General features: G+C 37.3%; 1 protein-coding gene across 4 annotated transcripts in view; it reads right to left on the reverse strand.

Annotated features, from left to right (window-relative positions):
* Positions 1-8,536: 8,536 nt before the first annotated feature.
* The window catches only part of LOC149085274 (uncharacterized), a 51,407-nt gene continuing 40,729 nt past the window's right edge, over positions 8,537-19,214 (reverse strand). For 3 of the 4 annotated variants that reach the window (XM_089233191.1, XM_089233193.1, XM_089233192.1), the window contains 5 exons: positions 18,097-18,159; positions 16,495-16,540; positions 11,727-16,344; positions 11,394-11,574; positions 8,537-9,850 (listed from right to left, as the gene is read on the reverse strand). In XM_089233191.1, the coding sequence (XP_089089317.1) occupies positions 9,338-9,850; positions 11,394-11,574; positions 11,727-16,344; positions 16,495-16,540; positions 18,097-18,159 (5,421 nt within the window). In that variant the 3' untranslated portion in view covers positions 8,537-9,337. Of the gene's footprint in view, positions 9,851-9,957; positions 10,006-11,393; positions 11,575-11,726; positions 16,345-16,494; positions 16,541-18,096; positions 18,160-19,214 lie in introns of all 4 variants that reach the window. The other variant, XM_089233194.1, reaches the window with a different exon arrangement.

Here is a 19,214-nt window from a genome sequence, read left to right on the forward strand (position 1 = left end):
GTCCTCTATTTTTTCCCCAAACAATGACAATATATCGTTTCAAAGAAATTTTGAAATTCATGCAATTCCATCTGACCAATTTTCTCTTGCATGTTCACTATGGATTTCATTCATAGAATACAGTGCGACTTGCTACAAAACAGGGCCCAATCTAACTGTGGACGAACAACTTCTACCCTCAAAAGCAAGATGTCCATTTACACAGTATATCCCAAGTAAGCCAGACAAATTTGGGATAAAATTCTGGCTTCTTGCCTGCGTTGATTCCAAATATATTCTGAATGGGCAGAAAATCAGTTTCGATTACACTGGGACAGATAACACCAGACCAGCAAATCAACTTGTCTATGAACATGTAATTCGATTAGCCAAACCTTATCTAGGAGAACGTCGAAACAAAACAACAGATGATTATTTTACATCACTGAGATTATGTGCAGTTTTGAAAAGGACAGGCTTGGTTGGGACACTTCAAAAAGACCGTCGTGAGGTACCTCCAACTGCAAAAACAGGAACACAGGATCTATACTCGTCGATAGTATTCAAAACTGGAACTGATATCACGCTGACATCTTATCAGAGAAAAAAAAAATTAAAAATGTCTAGTTCTGAGTTCAATCCATACTGATGTAACTATCAACGAAAACGTGAAAAAGACCCCAGAAACAGTTGCCTACAATAACGAAATTAAATATGGAGTCGACATCGTGGATCAAATGGTGCGATTATACACCAATAAGAATGGAAGTCGTCGCTTACTAATGCATGTTTTCGGAAAAAATTACGAACCTCAACAGATCATTTTTCGCGAGAGCGAAAGGGAAACGTTTTCGGGGAAAAATGACGAAAATTCTGCGAAATTTTAATTGGAAGAAATTGTAATATTTTATACCGCCCCTCAACAGATCCTTTTTCACGAGAGCGAAAGGGAAACTTTTCCGGGAAAAAATGACGAAAATTCTGCGAAATTTTAATTTGAAGAAATTGTAATATTTTATACCGCCCCTCCACAGATCCTTTTTCACGAGAGCGAAAGGGAAACGTTTTCGGGGAAAAATGACGAAAATTCTGCGAAATTTTAATTCGAAGAAATTGTAATATTTTATACCGCCCCTCAACAGATCCTTTTTCACGAGAGCGAAAGGGAAAGGTTTCCGGGAAAAAATGAAAATTCTGCGAAATTTTAATTTGAAGAAATTGTAATATTTTATACCGCCCCTCCACAGATCCTTTTTCGCGAGAGCGAAAGGGAAACGTTTCCGGGAAAAAATGACGAAAATTCTGCGAAATTTTAATTCGAAGAAATTGTAATATTTTATACCGCCCCTCAACAGATCATTTTTCGCGAGAGCGAAAGGGAAACGTTTTCGGGAAAAAATGACGAAAATTCTGCGAAATTTTAATTCGAAGAAATTGTAATATTTTATATCGCCCCTCCACAGATCCTTTTTCACGAGAGCGAAAGGGAAACGTTTCTGGGAAAAAATGACGAAAATTCTGCGAAATTTTAATTCGAAGAAATTGTAATATTTTATATCGCCCCTCAACAGATCATTTTTCGCGAGAGTGAAAGCGAAACGTTTTCGGGAAAAAATGACGAAAATTCTGCGAAATTTTAATTCGAAGAAATTGTAATATTTTATATCGCCCCTCCACAGATCCTTTTTCACGAGAGCGAAAGGGAAACGTTTCCGGGAAAAAATGACGAAAATTCTGCGAAATTTTAATTCGAAGAAATTGTAATATTTTATACCGCCCCTCAACAGATCCTTTTTCACGAGAGCGAAAGGGAAACGTTTCTGGGAAAAAATGACGAAAATTCTGCAAAATTTTAATTTGAAGGAATTGTAATATTTTATACCGCCCCTCAACAGATCCCTTTTCACGAGAGCGAAAGGGAAACGTTTCCGGGAAAAAAAGAAAATTCTGTGAAATTTTAATTTTATGTAATATTTTATACCGCCCCTTAAGAGATTTGTTGGAAGAAGATATTTCATACTTTGCCTGGATTGTGTTTAGGCATTCTATAGAATGCCTAGGCAAAGTATAGAATAAAACCGGTATTTCATACTTTGCCTGAAACGACCAGGCATTCTATACAATGCCTAGGCATTCTATAGAATGCCTGGATTTCATACTTTGCCGGTAACATATACACTGTAAATTAAGAGAATTTGCATATTTTATCGAATTTCATGAAAAGAACAGAACTGAATGTAAAACCACTGCTTCTAGACAAAAATGCAAATCTTGTACGTCAAATACGTAAGCGTACACGTGTGTGTAAGTGGAGCCAGTAGAGAAACAGGCTTTATAAGCGCGCGTAAGTTAAGACGCATTTCTTTCGCTAGCACACCTCGGCGAATTTCTTGGTGTTATTTTGCAGCAATCGGTTAATTTCAAATTGTAACAGTAAAAATGAGTAACCACCAACATTTAGATGATGGAATGAGGTGGCGAATTGTGGGGAGGCTAGAAGCAGGCCAATCTCAAGTCCAGATTTGTAGAGTGTTCAATTTAACACCCAGCGTCGTGTGTAACTTATGGAAACAGTTCCAGGATACCGGATCCATCGAGAGAAAGCCTGGGCAAGGTCGACCAAGAGTCACGACGGCCAGAGAAGATCGCCATTTGTCGATTATAGCGAGGCGTAACAGGAGCGCTACAGCTTCTCAGCTCTCTCGTGACTTGCATGCAGCCACAGGAATCCGTGTATCAAGGGTGACTGTTTCCAAAAGACTTCATGAAAGAGGGTTGTTTGCGTCCCGCTCACTTCTACGGACAGGAGAATCCGTTTATCATGGTGCAGAGAGCATAGAGATTGGAGTATGGGTCAATGGGCGACCGTTCTCTTCACTGATGAGTCCCGGTTCAGCCTAAGCACCGATTCTCGCCGTACGTTCATATGGAGAGAACCAGGGACCCGCTACCTACCCTCCAATGTCCGCGAAATCGACCATTATGGCGGAGGAGGTTTAATGGTCTGGGCAGGCATCATGTTGAATGGCCGCAAACACCTCTCCATGTCTTTGAAAGAGGCACTGTGACTGGTGTGAGGTATAGGGATGAGGTCTTGGAGCCCTATGTTCGCCTTTTCAGGGGTGCAGTTGGCTCTGAGTTCATTTTAATGGACGATAACGCGAGGCCACATAGAGCTCTTCTGCTCGACGATTTTCTAGAGAGTGAGGATATTCGCCGGATGGATTGGCCAGCCAGATCTCCAGACCTTAACCCTATAGAGCATGTCTGGGACGCTCTGGGGAGGGCAATTGCAACTCGCAACCCCCCTCCGGGAACCATTCAGGGAATGAAAACAGCGTTGCTGCTAAACGAGTGGGACCAATTGCCACAGGAAATGATAAACTGCCTTATTTCAAGTATGAAATCACGCTGCGAGACCTGTATATCTGTAAGAGGGGGGCCATACCCCCTATTAACCTATTTTTTTGTTTATTTTGCGACCGCTGTTTCATACCTTCCGACTCCAATGAGTGTTACGCACGATCATGCGTGTGTATTACAATTATTGAATGGTTATTTGTTTTGTATTGTATCAATGTATGTACATATCAAATTTCATTAAAATCGGTGCAGTAGTTCTAGAGATAATCGACCAAGTCTGCAAATTCTCTTAATTTCTTACACCAGTGTAGTATTTGAGAAAATTTTTGTTAGTTTCGTGCCATTATTGGCAATTTCGCCGAAATTTGGTGACTGTTTGGCGACAATTAGTGATGTCCCGTACTTTCCAGTATTCGCAAACCAAATTTCCTGTATTTTTCTCAAGGAGATATGGTCACCCTACTGTGGTGATGTGTTGGTAACCTTGTTAAGCAAAATTTCCCTCCGGCACACATTCTGAAAAATGAGCTGCCATCTATCGTTGGAAATACGTAGTCAAATATTTTACGCTAGGAAAGTATTTAATTGTATTCATACAGTGTAAATCCGACCTATTCTGGCAAACGAAAGGGGGCTTACACTAGCGTTTTACATGTTGATATATATATATGTTGCGTAGCTTTTTTTCTACTTTTTTATTTATGTTTTGTTGCGAAATTTTCTGGCAAAAAATAGCATCCCTGAATTCATACGTTTGTGACCAGAGGCGTAATTCCGCAGGAGAGAGAGAACGTGGGGGAGAAGGAGGAGGGGGTGGTCCACGCCCTTCCCAAGACAATCAAAGATTAAAAATATTTTCAAATATTTTAGTAAAAAATTAAAAATTAAATATCGAAAGAAAATACCTGTACACTGTAAGTTATCTTTATCCATTTCTGTTAATTTAAAACGCTTTCTGATGGTCGGATTAAAATTTCTCTGGGATAGATTCCTTGTGCTCCCCCCAAATCCACTGTGTCCCTTCTAAAGATCGATCTTGCGATCTTGCGTACGCCAATGCTCGTGACCAGGGTGCAGGATATTGTAATGTGGTAGTCCTTCTCATGGTGCAGCCTGGTAACGCAAATTCTACCACCAGTCATTGTACCGCTTGATCATTATTTGGTCATCCCATTGGGTAAAAGGCAGAAAATCCCTTCATTGTGGAAAGCCTGAGCTATAGTCGGTTTCAGATAAAGATCATTATTTGACGCAGCATGACCTTTGATGGTCCTTGCACCAATATAAAACAAACTCCAATCCAATCCGAAGGGGTGCATATGCACCCTCGAATACACCCCACAGCAAATCCGTCTAGAAAATATGTTTTTGGTGCAGTGCTGTTGTGCACTTTCAAAAACACCCTCTACCGCCATTGCTATTGCGATTCGACCACACTTTCTATGCCCAAAAGTGCTTTCTTAGGTGGCTTATATCACCTCTTAAAAATTGTCCCATGAATTTAGAATCACCGTGACATGTGAGAGAAACATCAATAAACTGAAACCCCTTCTGCCACCTATGAAATAAAAATGATACAACCCTTCGATTAAAATCAGCGACTGGATTTTGATTAATATACCGCAGCAAAAACACCAATATCATATGATATTAGTTAATATTTTATAAGGAATAATATTAGTCTAATTATCAAGTTTTTTGCCACGAAATTTTACCAGTTGTTATTTGTGCTTGGTAAAGCAACGTTAGGCCGGGATTACACTGAAAGTTTTGTAAAAGTGCTTTTATAAAACTTGAAAAATACAACCAATAAACTGATCGATTGCATTAGCTCGAATGTAGCTGATCAGCTTGTTCGTTGTATTTTTCAAGTTTTATACAAGCACTTTTACAAAACTTTTATAGCGTAAAACTGGCAAAGTGAAAACTATCCTAGGTTTTTTGTGATTGTAATCAAAAACAATATACAAGCGAAGGACAGCTAAATTTTGCGAATGTCACTAATGTTATTGTACTAAGTTTAAATAACAAATATTAAAATTTTAAGGCTAACTTGATAATTCAACTAATATTATTACTTAAAAAATATTAGCCATACCATATTGTTTTTCTCCATACGGCACATTAATCAAAATCCGGTTGCTAATTTCAATAGATGGAATTGTAACCGTTTTATTTGATAGGTGACGTAAGTGGTTCTATTTTATTGATGTCTTTCTCGCACATGCAGTGTTACCGGAAAAAAAATAATTTTGAAGAGTAATTTTTACTCCATATCCCAAAATTTTAAGGGGTAATTTTGTAATAATATGGGTATTTGTTTATGAAACAGAGAAATAACTCTATTAAAAACATTACCTCGAATTTGAAGGAGTATTTTCACTCCTCAACGAAATTATGAGGAGTACAATTGAATTTGGATGCGTATTGGCGAACACTGCTTTCATACACACACACACATGTAATGAAATACTATATTGTTTTCAATATTTTCTATAGGGCATGTTTTTGCTGATGAAATTTTATTTTTACCCGTTTATTGATTATGGACAAAAGTGTCTAAGAAAGGCACTATTTTCTCATGGCGAATAAGTTTACAAAATGTGGATGTTTAGAGTCTGTGAATTGTTCCGCGTACAGATTTTTTTTTCGTGAGCATAAAAAAAAATCCCTATATTGTATAGGGATATAGCGTGTTATTTTATCATTCCGCACAGATATCGGCATTCTGTGAGCACAGAAAGAGGTTTGTGCAGGTGAAATAAAAAGCAATATACCCTTGGAAAAAGAAAAGTTAAAGGGCATATTTTTCATGTGAGAATAAAATTTTTACCGGGAGAATCTCGGTGCTCATCATGCCCTCCTCCATCCTAAGACTGAGATCTTTGGTGGGCCTTTTCTATAGTGAATTTATAGTGTAAAAAAACAATGGGGTTTGTGCTAGGGCCCCCGTGCTAGAGCCCTACTAGCCTTACCCTTGGAAGGGTCATAGTGCTCACTTGAACCATTGAGGATAGATGCTTGATTTCATACTCAGGAGATATTCACCGACAACTCAGATGAGCAGCCTATGATTCAATGATTAGAATCATGATTATTTCAGTTAAAGCACATATGTCAGAGTTCTCGTACGGGTGCTTTTCGTCTGATGATAGTTATAATCAAAGCTATTGATTCGTGAATATCCCTACCAATAGGCTGACAGGGCTCCAACTTCGTGAATGAACACCCATGATTTCAACCGGGCACAGCACAGACACCATGGTCCCACATCCCACAGTAAGGCCTTAGGCTGAGATGTTTTGTGGGCCCCCAGGTCAGACTATTCACGGCACTTTGACTTTGTAGTGGGAAAAACAAAAATATAATTACATCTGATGAGAATCATCTTGAGCCCTCTCCTGCCAGACCCGCCCCCTTATGGGGGCTATGCAGGGACATCAGTTGAATAGGAGCTTTCACGATGAAATCTAGCACAATGATTTATGGCTAAATATCTAAATTAAGAGGTGTTGCCTAAGCTCTTTCTCATTTTGCCCTGGGGCTACGATGTTGTTGAGACGGACACATTTTTTTGGGATTAAATATTCAAAAATTTGTTTGAGTTCTGTAGAGCAGTGTTTCTCAACCGCCGGGCCGTGAGTGATTCACTGTCTCATTTTTCCCCTATTAGTCGTGTGTATGACAAGGCCTTCCCCTCACAAAAAAGAAATCAACCGGGTCGCGGGCTTCCAAAGGTTGAGAACCACTGCTGTAGAGCATTATTATCATTATCATCAAGGGCTCCATGGGACAGCCTTATAACCATCAAGGATTCCGCGAATAACTTTACGTTGGAAAGCCCTGATATAGAGAATAGAATAGATATAGGTATACACAAATGGGCAGTCAGAACATTACGGAGCCGAAACAGCACCACATTGGAAATATTTCTAGCATGGTGTTGGTTGAAAGAGGCATTTGTCGGAAGATGAACAAGGAATCCAAACTTGTGCTGGGGATTCGAATAAAGTAGTGGTTCTCAACTTTTGTTTGTCTCGCGGAGCCCTTTTTAGTATATAATTTCATGACGTAGCTCCTTTTTATTTATTTATCAGATTCAATGATTTATTTTATTGTCTTGGAGTGGCTACGTAGCCCCTGAGAAGTGCACATGGGACCCCAGGGGCTTCGCAGATCACTGGTTGAGAACCGCTGGAATAAAGAAAGGAGAGTCAATGGGAAAAATATTGATAAAGAGTGAAAAGATCCTTAGCAAAAAAGAGAAGGAACCTATTTTTTTCAGGAACCAGCTTCTCCAGATAGGTGACTTTTTGGAGGTGTGTTCAGATGAATAGCTAAGAGTTGAGTAGCATTCCAACACTGAAAAGTATTGTATTTGCCTGCATTTATATATCCGCTCGCGCTCTCCCTTCAAAATTGTTTCGATGCATAAAACTTTCCTGCGATAGTGAAAACACCGTCATAATAAATCTGTCATTAAAAAATGCCGCCCCTGTAATCATGCTATCCTATGCGGCTGCCTCGTCGCCTCATGCCTGGCGCCGGCCCTGATAGTGGTTATATATCCTCTGAAGATGGCACCCATAAGCCTAGTTTACATGGGAAATAAAAATCCCATTATTTTTTCAGTCGGCAATAGGGAAAAAACGCGAAAAGTTATGGGAAAAGGGATGTGAAACCCAAAATCCCACCAAAGAAGTTGGTGTAAATCTCTTTTCCTTATTTTTTCCTGGAGGGAAAAAAGTTGCTAAGCAGGTTAATATTCACCCCCAATTTTCCCACAATCTGACTCGTGTGTTGAACGCGTTAGGAATTCGTGGTTATTGCTTTTTTGTTGGTTCTTTCTGTGATTCATATCAAACAAAGTATTATATATATATAGTACTCTTCCATAACTTCGTTTTGGTAATAACTTAACGCTTTGCTTCCTGATAAAATTATTTTAATGCTCAAGTGAACATAAATAATAACGACTAAATCCTATCCTTTGTTTAGTCATCTTTTTTTGACTGTTTCTATATATAAAGGGCAGTTCAGGAAAGTATTTTTTCTTGTTATCACAAGTTACAGTATGATCCAGAGGAGTCTACCACCACAAACAATTACTACTTATTGGTCTTTGAGTTTTGACTAATGTAGTGTTATGTTAGATGCCTATAAAAAATCACGAAATAATAAATCACACATATAATTTTTTGCGACAAGATGTTATGATATTTTTATTACCCAAAATAAATAAGACAATAAAACAATTAACGCTTTGCTTTATGAAAGCAAATAAATACATATTTTAAAAACGATGCATTTCCAATATTGAGCATCAGAATTTTGTGTTACATAGACAAAATAAAATATTTTGGCACTCTTCCGAATAGCGATTCATATCATCACATATAATCCTCTTCACACATTTTGTTATTACGAAATGTATGTTTTCATATTACCTATTGGTGTGAAAAAGTTTGATTATCTTCATGATTTTGTAGAAAATATAAATACTCTTAAAAACTATATTACTATATTTTCTCTCTTAATCAACTATGTAAAAGGTGTTCCTTTCTAAACATTTATAGCCTTGTAGTCATGAGAATCGCATGCATAATCAAACCTTTGTTCGTTCATCTGCTAATTTATGGAAGTTGAAAAGGCATTAAACGCGTACGTTCTCCTAAAATGATTCATGCATGTGAATTCATGTCAACAATTCAAGTAACAATCATGAAAACAAACAATGGTAACAATAGCATTAACCCATTTTTTTTGAGAGAACTTACTAAGGCTTATATGGACATGAATTACTCCCGTAAGTTCAATCATTCAGGACTTTTATATATATTTTATATCTCTTAATTTTACTTTTTTTTTTTGATTATGTGTTGAATTGCTTTGGTTTATGTTCAAGAAAAATTTTATAAAAACGAATTCTCTGAATTTTTGACGTCCAGGATATTGAATTTCGATCACAGATGGCTTTCTTGCAGTGGGGTATTTATCAAGCTGTAGTGCCAATAAAAAGTGATGGCTCTGGCAATTGCTTGTATGAGTCCCATGGAAATAAATCGTCGTCACTACCTGGTATAGAATAGACGCTCATTTTTGGAGAGAAACTTTTATCTAGGAGAAACTTTCTTCTCTTTCGTAGAAACTCCTTGTCCGCTTGAACAGATGCTAAAACATGTTCAATGTCTTCTCTGGTTACTTTATAATTAATATCCGACAATTTTTTTATTAGGTCAGCTCTCGAATTAAGAACAAGAGATTTATTTCTTGAGTCTCGCGATTCCCCTTTGCAAGAATAACCACTTAACTTCTTTTTTCTTCTTTCAGTTGTGAGCTCTTCTTTTATGTTCTGCTTGAATTCTTCAAGGAGGTTTATCCGAGGAGTGTCTACTGTGGTAGATTCTGACACTGGGTAAAGTGAGTACATATCAGCGATTCTATTACGTACCGATGAATTCACGTTCATTTTTTGAATACTGCATGGGCCAACATCATGAACGCTTGTCTATGAAAGAAAAATGATATTTCTGGCATAAATATTATTTTATTAATGAATATACTCGTGAAAAAATCAATTAAAGTACTACATATACAATAGGATATTTTGCTCACATCTGTTTTTGTAAATCTTTTCTTTCAAATATTTGAATACTGACCAGCCTAATGATATTAATGAGGCAAAATGAACAAAAGAAATGAGAGTTCACAGTAAAGAAGGCAAATAACAAAGAGAAACATTAAATTTACAAACACTTCTAAAAATTCGAATTGAACCTGAGCCACGACAAAAGCCCGAATATGTCAGCTTTCGAAGAAGTCTAAGTCAGCCGGACACTTTATGCAAAACTGTCCCTTTATCACCTCTTTTAATGACTCTCTTGCTAGTATTGTGAAGAGATAGTTGATTTATTTCATTCTTAATTCTTAAAGCACCTGCACATTAATATCGCAGATGATTTCTGTTCAAATGATTATTCTAAGTAAAATTTCGTATAAAGGTCGTTTTATGAAGAGCGTCGAAAGTAATAAAATTCTACTTTCTTTCTAAAATTTAAAAAAAATTGGGGTAAGGCTGTGTCATAAACAGGGCCACAACTTTTGACTTGAACACGTTTTTTGAGCCTTGAATCGCGTGGTAGGTACTGACATAATGAAATTATGTCTGCCATTGGCTTTGGAATAGCTAACAAACTATACCAATGTCGTCGATTTTCGTTGTGAACTGCTCGAGATATAGCGGAAAACAATTTGTTACGAATCAGGGTAGTGGACCTGGTGCCCAGACGGGAAGATATATTAAAACCGGAGGGTAGAAGGCATTGAATGCATCTTTGCAATGTGCATCTGACGATACCATTGCTTTTGACTTGCGTTGCGTAATTTTTGAGATATAGCGGAAAACAATTTACTACGAATCAGGGCAGCGAACCTTGTGCCCAGACGAGAAAAGATATTGAAACCGGAGTAATATTATTGAACGCAACTTTGCAATGTGCAACTGATGATATCATTGTTTTGGATTTGCGTTGGGTACTTCCTGAGCTATGAGCGTTTAAAGAATTTCGTCACGCAACTTTTTCCGAATGCTCCCAGAACATCAGATGATTCACGTCATCTCATTCACGTCAATAAAATATAAAATATATGCATCAGCAAGAAGAGGGAAATCCACAGCTGTGATAGTGGCACTTCCGTAAAATAATAATTGGTTGGAAATATTTTTTACGGACACCCAAAAAATATCCCAAACAGTTTTCTTGACATTTTTTGACTGTGGGCTGTATAAAAATTCCCTGAATTTTGGTTTAATATAGTTTATTACTGTTGCGATCACTGTATTTCCCTCTTTTTGTTGTTCATTTTTAAATTTACTTATTCATTAATCTGAGAATGAATGAACAGATGAATTATTTTTCTTTCGGACACTCTCCGTGAAACTATATATTTGCATCATCTCGATCTGTCAGATTTTATTACTGACGTAGCCAATGTTTTATCAAGTTCATCATTACGTTAGACAGAAATTTTTATTTTCTGCATAATCTTACCCCGAAATCTCGCGGTAAACATTCTTCGAATTTTCCTGTGGTACTTCTATGTCTCACCCAGTTATCTCTAGAGCTATAGAGTTCACCACAGACCAAATTATCTGCTTCTGGAAAATCATGTCGCTCAGCAAGTGGACTGTCCATGAAAAATGCTCCGCTATCAGCACTCGTATTCTGCCAGCTGTTTTGAAGAATTAATGGATAATTTCTTAATTAAAATTTCATTTGACACAAAAATTTCGAGATTGTAATAACTATGTTTCTCAATCAAAATAAGAAAAAATATCAAAATTTTTTATTTTCAACCCAAAGAAACGTTATAATTTTACTTACCTGCTATTAGCTGTTCCTTGGGATTGATTACTCTTATGAACTTCAAGCAGTTTTGGTCTTGTTCTCGTTCCGTTCCCTTTAATGGTGGGTGTATGAAGCATTGATTCTATCTTGCAGTGATTATCCAAACCACCGCTTCCAGTTGCCGTTTCCGATAATCTGCTGAATACTCCTCGGCTAGACACAGAACTCAAGTACCCTTCAGAAGAAGAACTTGTGGAGCGCCGTCGATGACTACTAATATCGTATGTTTGACTTTGACATTCGAGACTCTCTCTATTGACAGTATGATCTGCTTTCTTTTGCGTAGTTTCTTCAACAAGACGACGTCGAATTTCAACGAGTTGCTGAAGGTGGTTTTTAGGACTATTCAATCGTAATTCTGCGTTCTCTTGAGCTGGAATAGTGAATTTGTGCCTTCTGTCTACCATGCATGGTAGAACTGATTTGTGAGGATTCATACTTTCAAAAAGATCATATCTTGGGTAAGAAGTTTCACTTAGAAGTGGAGATCCAATAACTTCCCTTGAAGGATCCAGTCTTTCTGCTATGTCTTCACGAGAGACGGAAATTCCATGCAAAGTATTTGAACTCTTAATTGTAGGGATATTCTTTGGCTGTGCATTCTCGTCAGTCAAAAACTCGTGAAATTTTTCTGTAGACATTTGTGTTTCCTCTAGCTGCGATCGCTCAGCTTTCTTTGATGATTTCACAGAGTATGCCACTCTTTGCTTTGAATGCTTTTTTCTACTTCGATCATGTGAAAGTGAAGTAAGTTCTTTATAGTCACTAACAGAGTCACTTTCAGAACTCGCATACGAAGACAATTTTTTATGTTTTCGGTGGCTATGGCAACAACTACAACAACTGCGTGAGTTATGTTTTTGCTCTTTGAGGTACTTGATAGTCTCTGTCATTAGTTCAACCATGCGAGAGGTGAGATCTATGTAATTCGCGTTACTGTCGGTGGGCTTTACAGAAGGATGTTGAATTTGAATGTTTGCATTATCTGTTTGCGTGCCTCTAGAAACACTTTGCTGAAATTTTGCTGTTGATTCACTGCTTTGGCAGCGACTAGTGTTCCCATCAGTGCTTTCTACTTTATCAAAAAAAGATGGTGGTGGGATAAAAATCATGGATAGTTTTTCAGATATTCTATCCTCCTCAGATTCAATATTAGGGTTTGTGTCATGGATCGATTTATCTATAACACGTAGCAAGTTTGATTCTGAGCTGTTCAAACTTACTGCTTCGTGATTTCTATTTTGCTGATACACTTTTCTAGCTGAATTATAAAAATCTACTACTTTATTTGTTTTAATATCGCAATTTTCTACACCATTCAAAATATTACTGGTATCGGGAGTTTTTTCAGATACTCTGGCATAGTTCTCACTATCATCAAACTTTATGTGATTGTTTTTATTCATGGAAGAATAGTTGTTTGGCATATCAAAGCAAAACGAATGCTCATCAAAGACGAGAGCCTTTTCATCGGAATTCAATGCATTAGATGTTAGTTTATTAGATACCAACTGGTCAGTGGAATCTTTGAAAATTGGGTGTGCGATAAATACTGATTGTTTTTCTGGAACTCTAAAGTTAGAAAAACTAGTACTAGTATCTTGAAAGTTTCCTGTTTCTTTTTTTGGTTCGTTTATAGTGTCATGAGTAGAATTCACAAAGCAGAAATTTTGTTTTGCTGCAGATGGTAGTTTGCCCCTTTTCAACTGTTCCAGTAGATCTTCAGCTACCAACGAATCTATTGACAAAGTCCTTGGAGACATGAATGATGGCTTATATTGCGAAGATGTCTTCTCGAGGCTATCAAGAGAGACTGAACTTATTATAGAAGAACAATGAGATTTTGACATTTCCGGTATTTTGTGAGTTTCATTTTCACCTTTTCCGACGAATACATACGTAATACTATCGGAAGAAGAAGAATCAGTTGAACAAATTGACTTCGAAGCAAAAGGTTGAATGATTTCGCGTTCATCGTTGCATACATATTGTATTGATTCGTCTGCTCTGTCATTGATATTGCTTTTATAGGAATTTCCAATTCTGAATATTTCTTCTGAATTTTTTCCAGTTTCCTCTTTGACAACTATTTTATCGGAGATAGAAAAACTACTATTTTGGGATTCATATTTAGTTAAATATTTTTCTGCCCAAGCTTTCATTTCAGCTTCGAAATTATCGAGGGAATCTAAAGTCAAAGCATCATTAAAGTCTGATTCACAATCTTGTCCAAGTTCATCCGAGTTGTCTTTGTCTTTCTTTGCTATTTTGAAAGCAAATGTTTCAATAGTGTTTTGATCATCTGTTAAATTTTTCACTTCCAAATCTGGTATTGACTTGATAAACGTGAATGAGTTCTGTTGCAGATTTTGAGAGTTCTTCGGCATAACATCCTCGACTAATTTATCCCACTCTTTTGAACAATTCACTTTACTGGCCCGAGTTACATCACATACATTACCAATATTTGATGTCAGAATTTCCTCAACACATATTTCAGTCGGTTTGGGCCCTGATTCTTTGTTTTCATTTACTTCAAAATGTTTCCCTAACATTATTTCTATTTCTTTCATCTCATCCTCGACTTTTCTCATTTTTTTCTCAACATGGTCATCGTATTCTTTTCCCCAGCATCCGAAATCATAAACTTTTCGTCCCTCGTTCTTCAAAGCCTTTGAAACATGTGTCAAAGTAGTTTCAGTTTTTGGTTTCACTTTATCATCTTCTATTTCAGTTATCGTATTGATGTTATTAGCACTGCATGGCTCTGAAAGTATTCCACCACTATTTTGATCAAACAAATTTTGGGCAAACGCTATGCAAGTATTTATATAATTAGCATTTTCTTGCGTCTTTTCATTCAATTCCTCTTCTAACAAATCTAAATTTTCTTTTGTCAATTTCATTGGTGGTTTTTTCAGTTCAGCATCACTCCCCTTACAGTCTTCCTCCAGGTACTTGTTTTCCGTTTTTTGGCTGTCTTTTAGGTCAGTTTTGAGAACCAAATTTTGAATAGTGTTGTTGGGTTTCCTTCGATCGTCATCATGACTCATCTCTTCATATTTGTTCTCTTTATAAGAAGTAGCTATATTTAACTTATCAGTATCTCTCGAACTAAGTAAAAGACTATTTTTGACTCCATTCATATCAACACCACTATCTTCGTATGAAAACAGTTTTTGCAGAATTTCACGTTTGGTTTTAATATTGTCTTTGTGGCTACCGCTGGCTAAGACTTCGGTTGTTTTTCTAAAATCTTCTATACCTGCTATTGTTTGTTCAACCATTGTTGCTGTTGAATAATTGCAATTCTCACTAGAGTTATTTTGTACTTTTTTTTTCTCGAATTCGATTTCATTCTCACCGTTGCAGCTCAAATCATCAAGAGAGCGTAAAAATGGAGCGTCGAATGAGGAGAACGACAAAAGGGACATAATTTCAGAATCTTTGCGTCTCGGCGAGCAACAACCAGGACTAGATTCTGTCGATTCATGATCGATACTTTTTAAATATTCAAGGAGGTTCTTGGATTCTTGAATTACCTGTTCGCCAAACCCGAATTCTTTATTCAATGTGGTTTTTCTAACAGGCAGTGAAATATCTTTCCGAGATTGTAGCTCATAACTTTTTTCGATTTCATTTTCCTCAATACGTTTTTCTATATTCGTTACTATGGTAGGTTTGGTTTTAGGCTTAAAAGATTTAAATCCTAATTTATGACACGTTTCGTTTGTATAGTTTCCATCTTCATTGAAGTTTTCAAAATCTTTCAATGATTTGACATCACGTTTCACCGTTTCTGATTCCTCCATAGCAGTTAAAATTTTATTACAAAACTCGGGAGGATGAACAAAAGAAATAGTCTCATCACCGCTCGAAACCGAATATTCAAAAGAAGGTCCATTACGAGCAGTTAGACTAGTTGCTTCATCTGATTTTAAGACGTGCTTATTGGCTGCCATAATTTCCATGGATTCATCAGGCATGTGCAGTTGATTAGTGCATGGTTCATTAATAATATTCTGGCTTATAGAGTTTGCTAATATTTCTGCGTGAGGCGGCGATCTGTAAACATCTGGTGTCTCCATAATCTGCGATATTTGCTCCATGGCTGATTGTGAGTCAGAAAAATTTGTTCTCTGGTTCATCTGCTCTGGTGTTGTTACTCGTGAATCTGTTGTCGGACTTGCATTTAACCACGAATATTTGAAAACGGGATATTTTTCATACTCTGACAATGAGAAAGACTTCAGTAATGGTGTGATAGCACTGTTGGAGATTCGCCGTAGACTGTTATCAGAATAAGAACGAATTTTTGACGGATTGCGTGCTATTATCGATCTTGAAGATGTATTTTTCTCATAATTGTTTTGCATAACAGAAGAAATGAATTTTTTTTCTTTCAAAGTGTTATTGATTATGTCTTGATTCTCGACATCCTCGCACATATGTGTAGAAAAGCCGACCACTCCATTTCGGAATATTATGCGCTCTGCCGAATCACTGCATAATGATGAGACACGATTTGCTAGATTCAGTCGATAACTTTCAGCAGTAGCTTGGTTTCTTAAGGAACTTTTGATTTCACATAAATCTATGAAAGAAGAAAGAAATCAGAATCACGTGATTTTCTAAAAAAAAAATCAAATCATTCAATTTGCTTCCCTATTATTATTTTTCATAAAATGTGCACGAGATAATTCTCTTCCGAATACTACTTAAGTTTATTTCAATGATATCTTACCATGGGTTTCTTTAACATCTTGGATTTCATCATGGTCACGAGTTTTCTATAAAAGAACAGAAAAAAACAACATAAGTTAAAGTGCTCTTAAATTTTTATAGCAACGTCGATTAATAATCATTTAAAATGTGTATACAGGGAGATTTCATAATTTCCCTTGCCGCATTTTAATGCCGAATCGTTGATTCCGGAGGAAGCATACTTCCAATTGGAAAAAGCATCCAAATAACAAGTAGAACTCACAGATAAGTCATTCGTATTGCAAGGGGTTGTATAGTTATTAAAATATAAAAATTAACTTTTTATACGGACATTTTGTCCAGAAAACCCAATAAGAAAGTTGTTGCATGTCTCTCCTGAGACCAACAGAAAAAATCCACGTTTCTAAATGAAATATTTGCTGAGATATTTGAATTAAAAAACGGAGAAAAGTTGGGGAAAGGACAGCATGAACCAACGAACAACGGAGCGCAAAGATTGCACCGGGAGTGTTTTTTCCACAATAACCGTGCCAGATCGGAAATCTTTGAGTGATTTATTCCGTTGTGTATGCGAAACGGGCTTCTTGTGACGCCTTCACGCTCCTGGCACGCCCTGTATACTGCATGCCGTTGCCAAAGAAGCCGATTCTGGTGCTCTCTACGTTCTCTATACCAGGTCAAATGGGTTTTTTGGTGTACTTCATACAGGGCGTGTTGATTCAACTGTCTGTACAGGGCAAACATTGGAACTGTCATCCTTGTGGCACCAGCAATATCGCTGGGAAACTTTCCCGTTGTTCTTATCTTGCATCTTCTGGAATACCAGTCTTGCACTGGTATTGTGTAATACGAGCAATGCAGTGTAGATTTTGAGGGACTTTTAACTCCTGTGACACTTCCCTTGGTGTTCGTCCACATTCCAGTCGGCCGACAATTCTACCACACAAACAAATATTCTCATTCTTTCTGTCAATCATGTTTAAGTTTGAAACAACACTATATACCGAATCACCGAATTGCAACCCACTTTAAAATTTTCGGGGATCTTCTACAGTAGGCCTGCATCAACACCACTAGCTATTTTTACATTGTCAAATTCACTGGGCTCGCCGCGCCACCTGTTATCTTCTGTTACATTACTGCAGTGGTTCTCCCCAACTTTTACCATCCACGGCTACTCTCCCATAGTCAAAAGCAGATTTATGGTTTTGCCACCTATCAGCTGAATAAATTTCGCCTCCCTTTTCTTGTTCTGGTCTATTTTGTTTATCACCCATTTCCCAAATTTTCCCCTTAGAAGCGGGGGTGGCCCGCTTTGGCAAATACACCTTTGGCAAAAGTAGTCGTTTATCCGAGGCTCATAGAATAGTCTAGAAACACCACTGCACTGAACAGGCTCACATCAATATCACTAGCTTACCGTGACGCCCCCTGAGAATGATTGTCGGCGAGAACAAGTACGTTAATGAGAAGTACGATTACATAATGGACTTGCTTTTGGTCAAAAATGATTCGGTAGATCAATATTTTTTTAGTCCTCATCAATATCGTAAATGAAAGCGCATGAAAGCGATAAACTGAGTTTGTTGTATTGTGATAATAAAATTTCGAATGTTCTTACATTGGCTACAATGTTGTATGTCTTCAACCACTTTTCAAACCAATGTTTTGTCAAAGCATCAACCTGAAATATTGAGACAAGAATTTAATAATCTATTTTCAAAAACATTATTCTGTGTGTGTTATATCATGCTCAATATCTTTATCAATCTTGAAAATTAAGGAACGTCATATGAATTTGAACCACCCGACTCACAGAAAATTGTGAGTAAATAAACTACTTATACGAAATTGAATGAAATTAGATGTTTCTTCACAAAAAGTCGTCATAACAATCAGTTATCATTATTATTATTATTATTATCAGAAATTATGTTCAATCAAATAAAAAATAACGTGTGTTAAAAAGACAAGACTTTTGTAACGAATGACTAATCCTAATCTCACCGAATTGATCATTTTTGTCGCACCACGGTCATTTTCTGCACACGAGGGTTAATTAGACCGGGACCTACAATTTATTGCCAATTCCGAACGGCAGGCTTGTTTTTTATACTCATTGAGAGGTTGGTGCGCTAATCCCTCGATGGGGGGACTCCCTGCGGTAGGAATTTTTTCTGTGGTCATGTCACCGTTTTTGTTGTACCCCTGTGTCAGGAAAGTTTTCTGACAAGGACGAATCGGGTATCGAACTCGCGACACCTATAAACATCCTTTGGTACTTAAGGCGAGTACCTTATCGACCTGGGCTAACGCGTGCGCGTCCACGGATTATTGATTATTTTCATTTAGTTGAAACGTTATTTTTTTTATGAAAATATATGTTTCACTTTGTAAACACTAAAAACCGGACGTTCCGTTGTTGTAGATTGACAGTTACGTCATATAGTGATACCTTTGAAAATGGCACCAGGGATCAGGGCCGCCCTTACCACGGGCCCCCATAAATGTTTAGGACCCATTTGTCCCGATTTTATATACTGTATTTGGGGGGGGGGGACAAATCGGCATCTATTATTACAAAATGTACAGGTATTGTATGCCCATACTGAATTGGCCTCTGACTTTGACGCGCGAAGGGAGGGTTCATTTTCCAAGGAGGGGAAACGGGGCAAAGGGGGAAATACACTCGCTAAAATAGCGCAAAAGACGCGAACGGAAAATACAAACCTGCTCCTT

Source organism: Pholcus phalangioides, unplaced genomic scaffold, assembly GCF_987345545.1.
Source record: "Pholcus phalangioides strain wild (caught in Gottingen) unplaced genomic scaffold, Ppha-v1.0 ptg000007l_1, whole genome shotgun sequence".
Lineage (NCBI taxonomy): Eukaryota > Metazoa > Arthropoda > Arachnida > Araneae > Pholcidae > Pholcus > Pholcus phalangioides.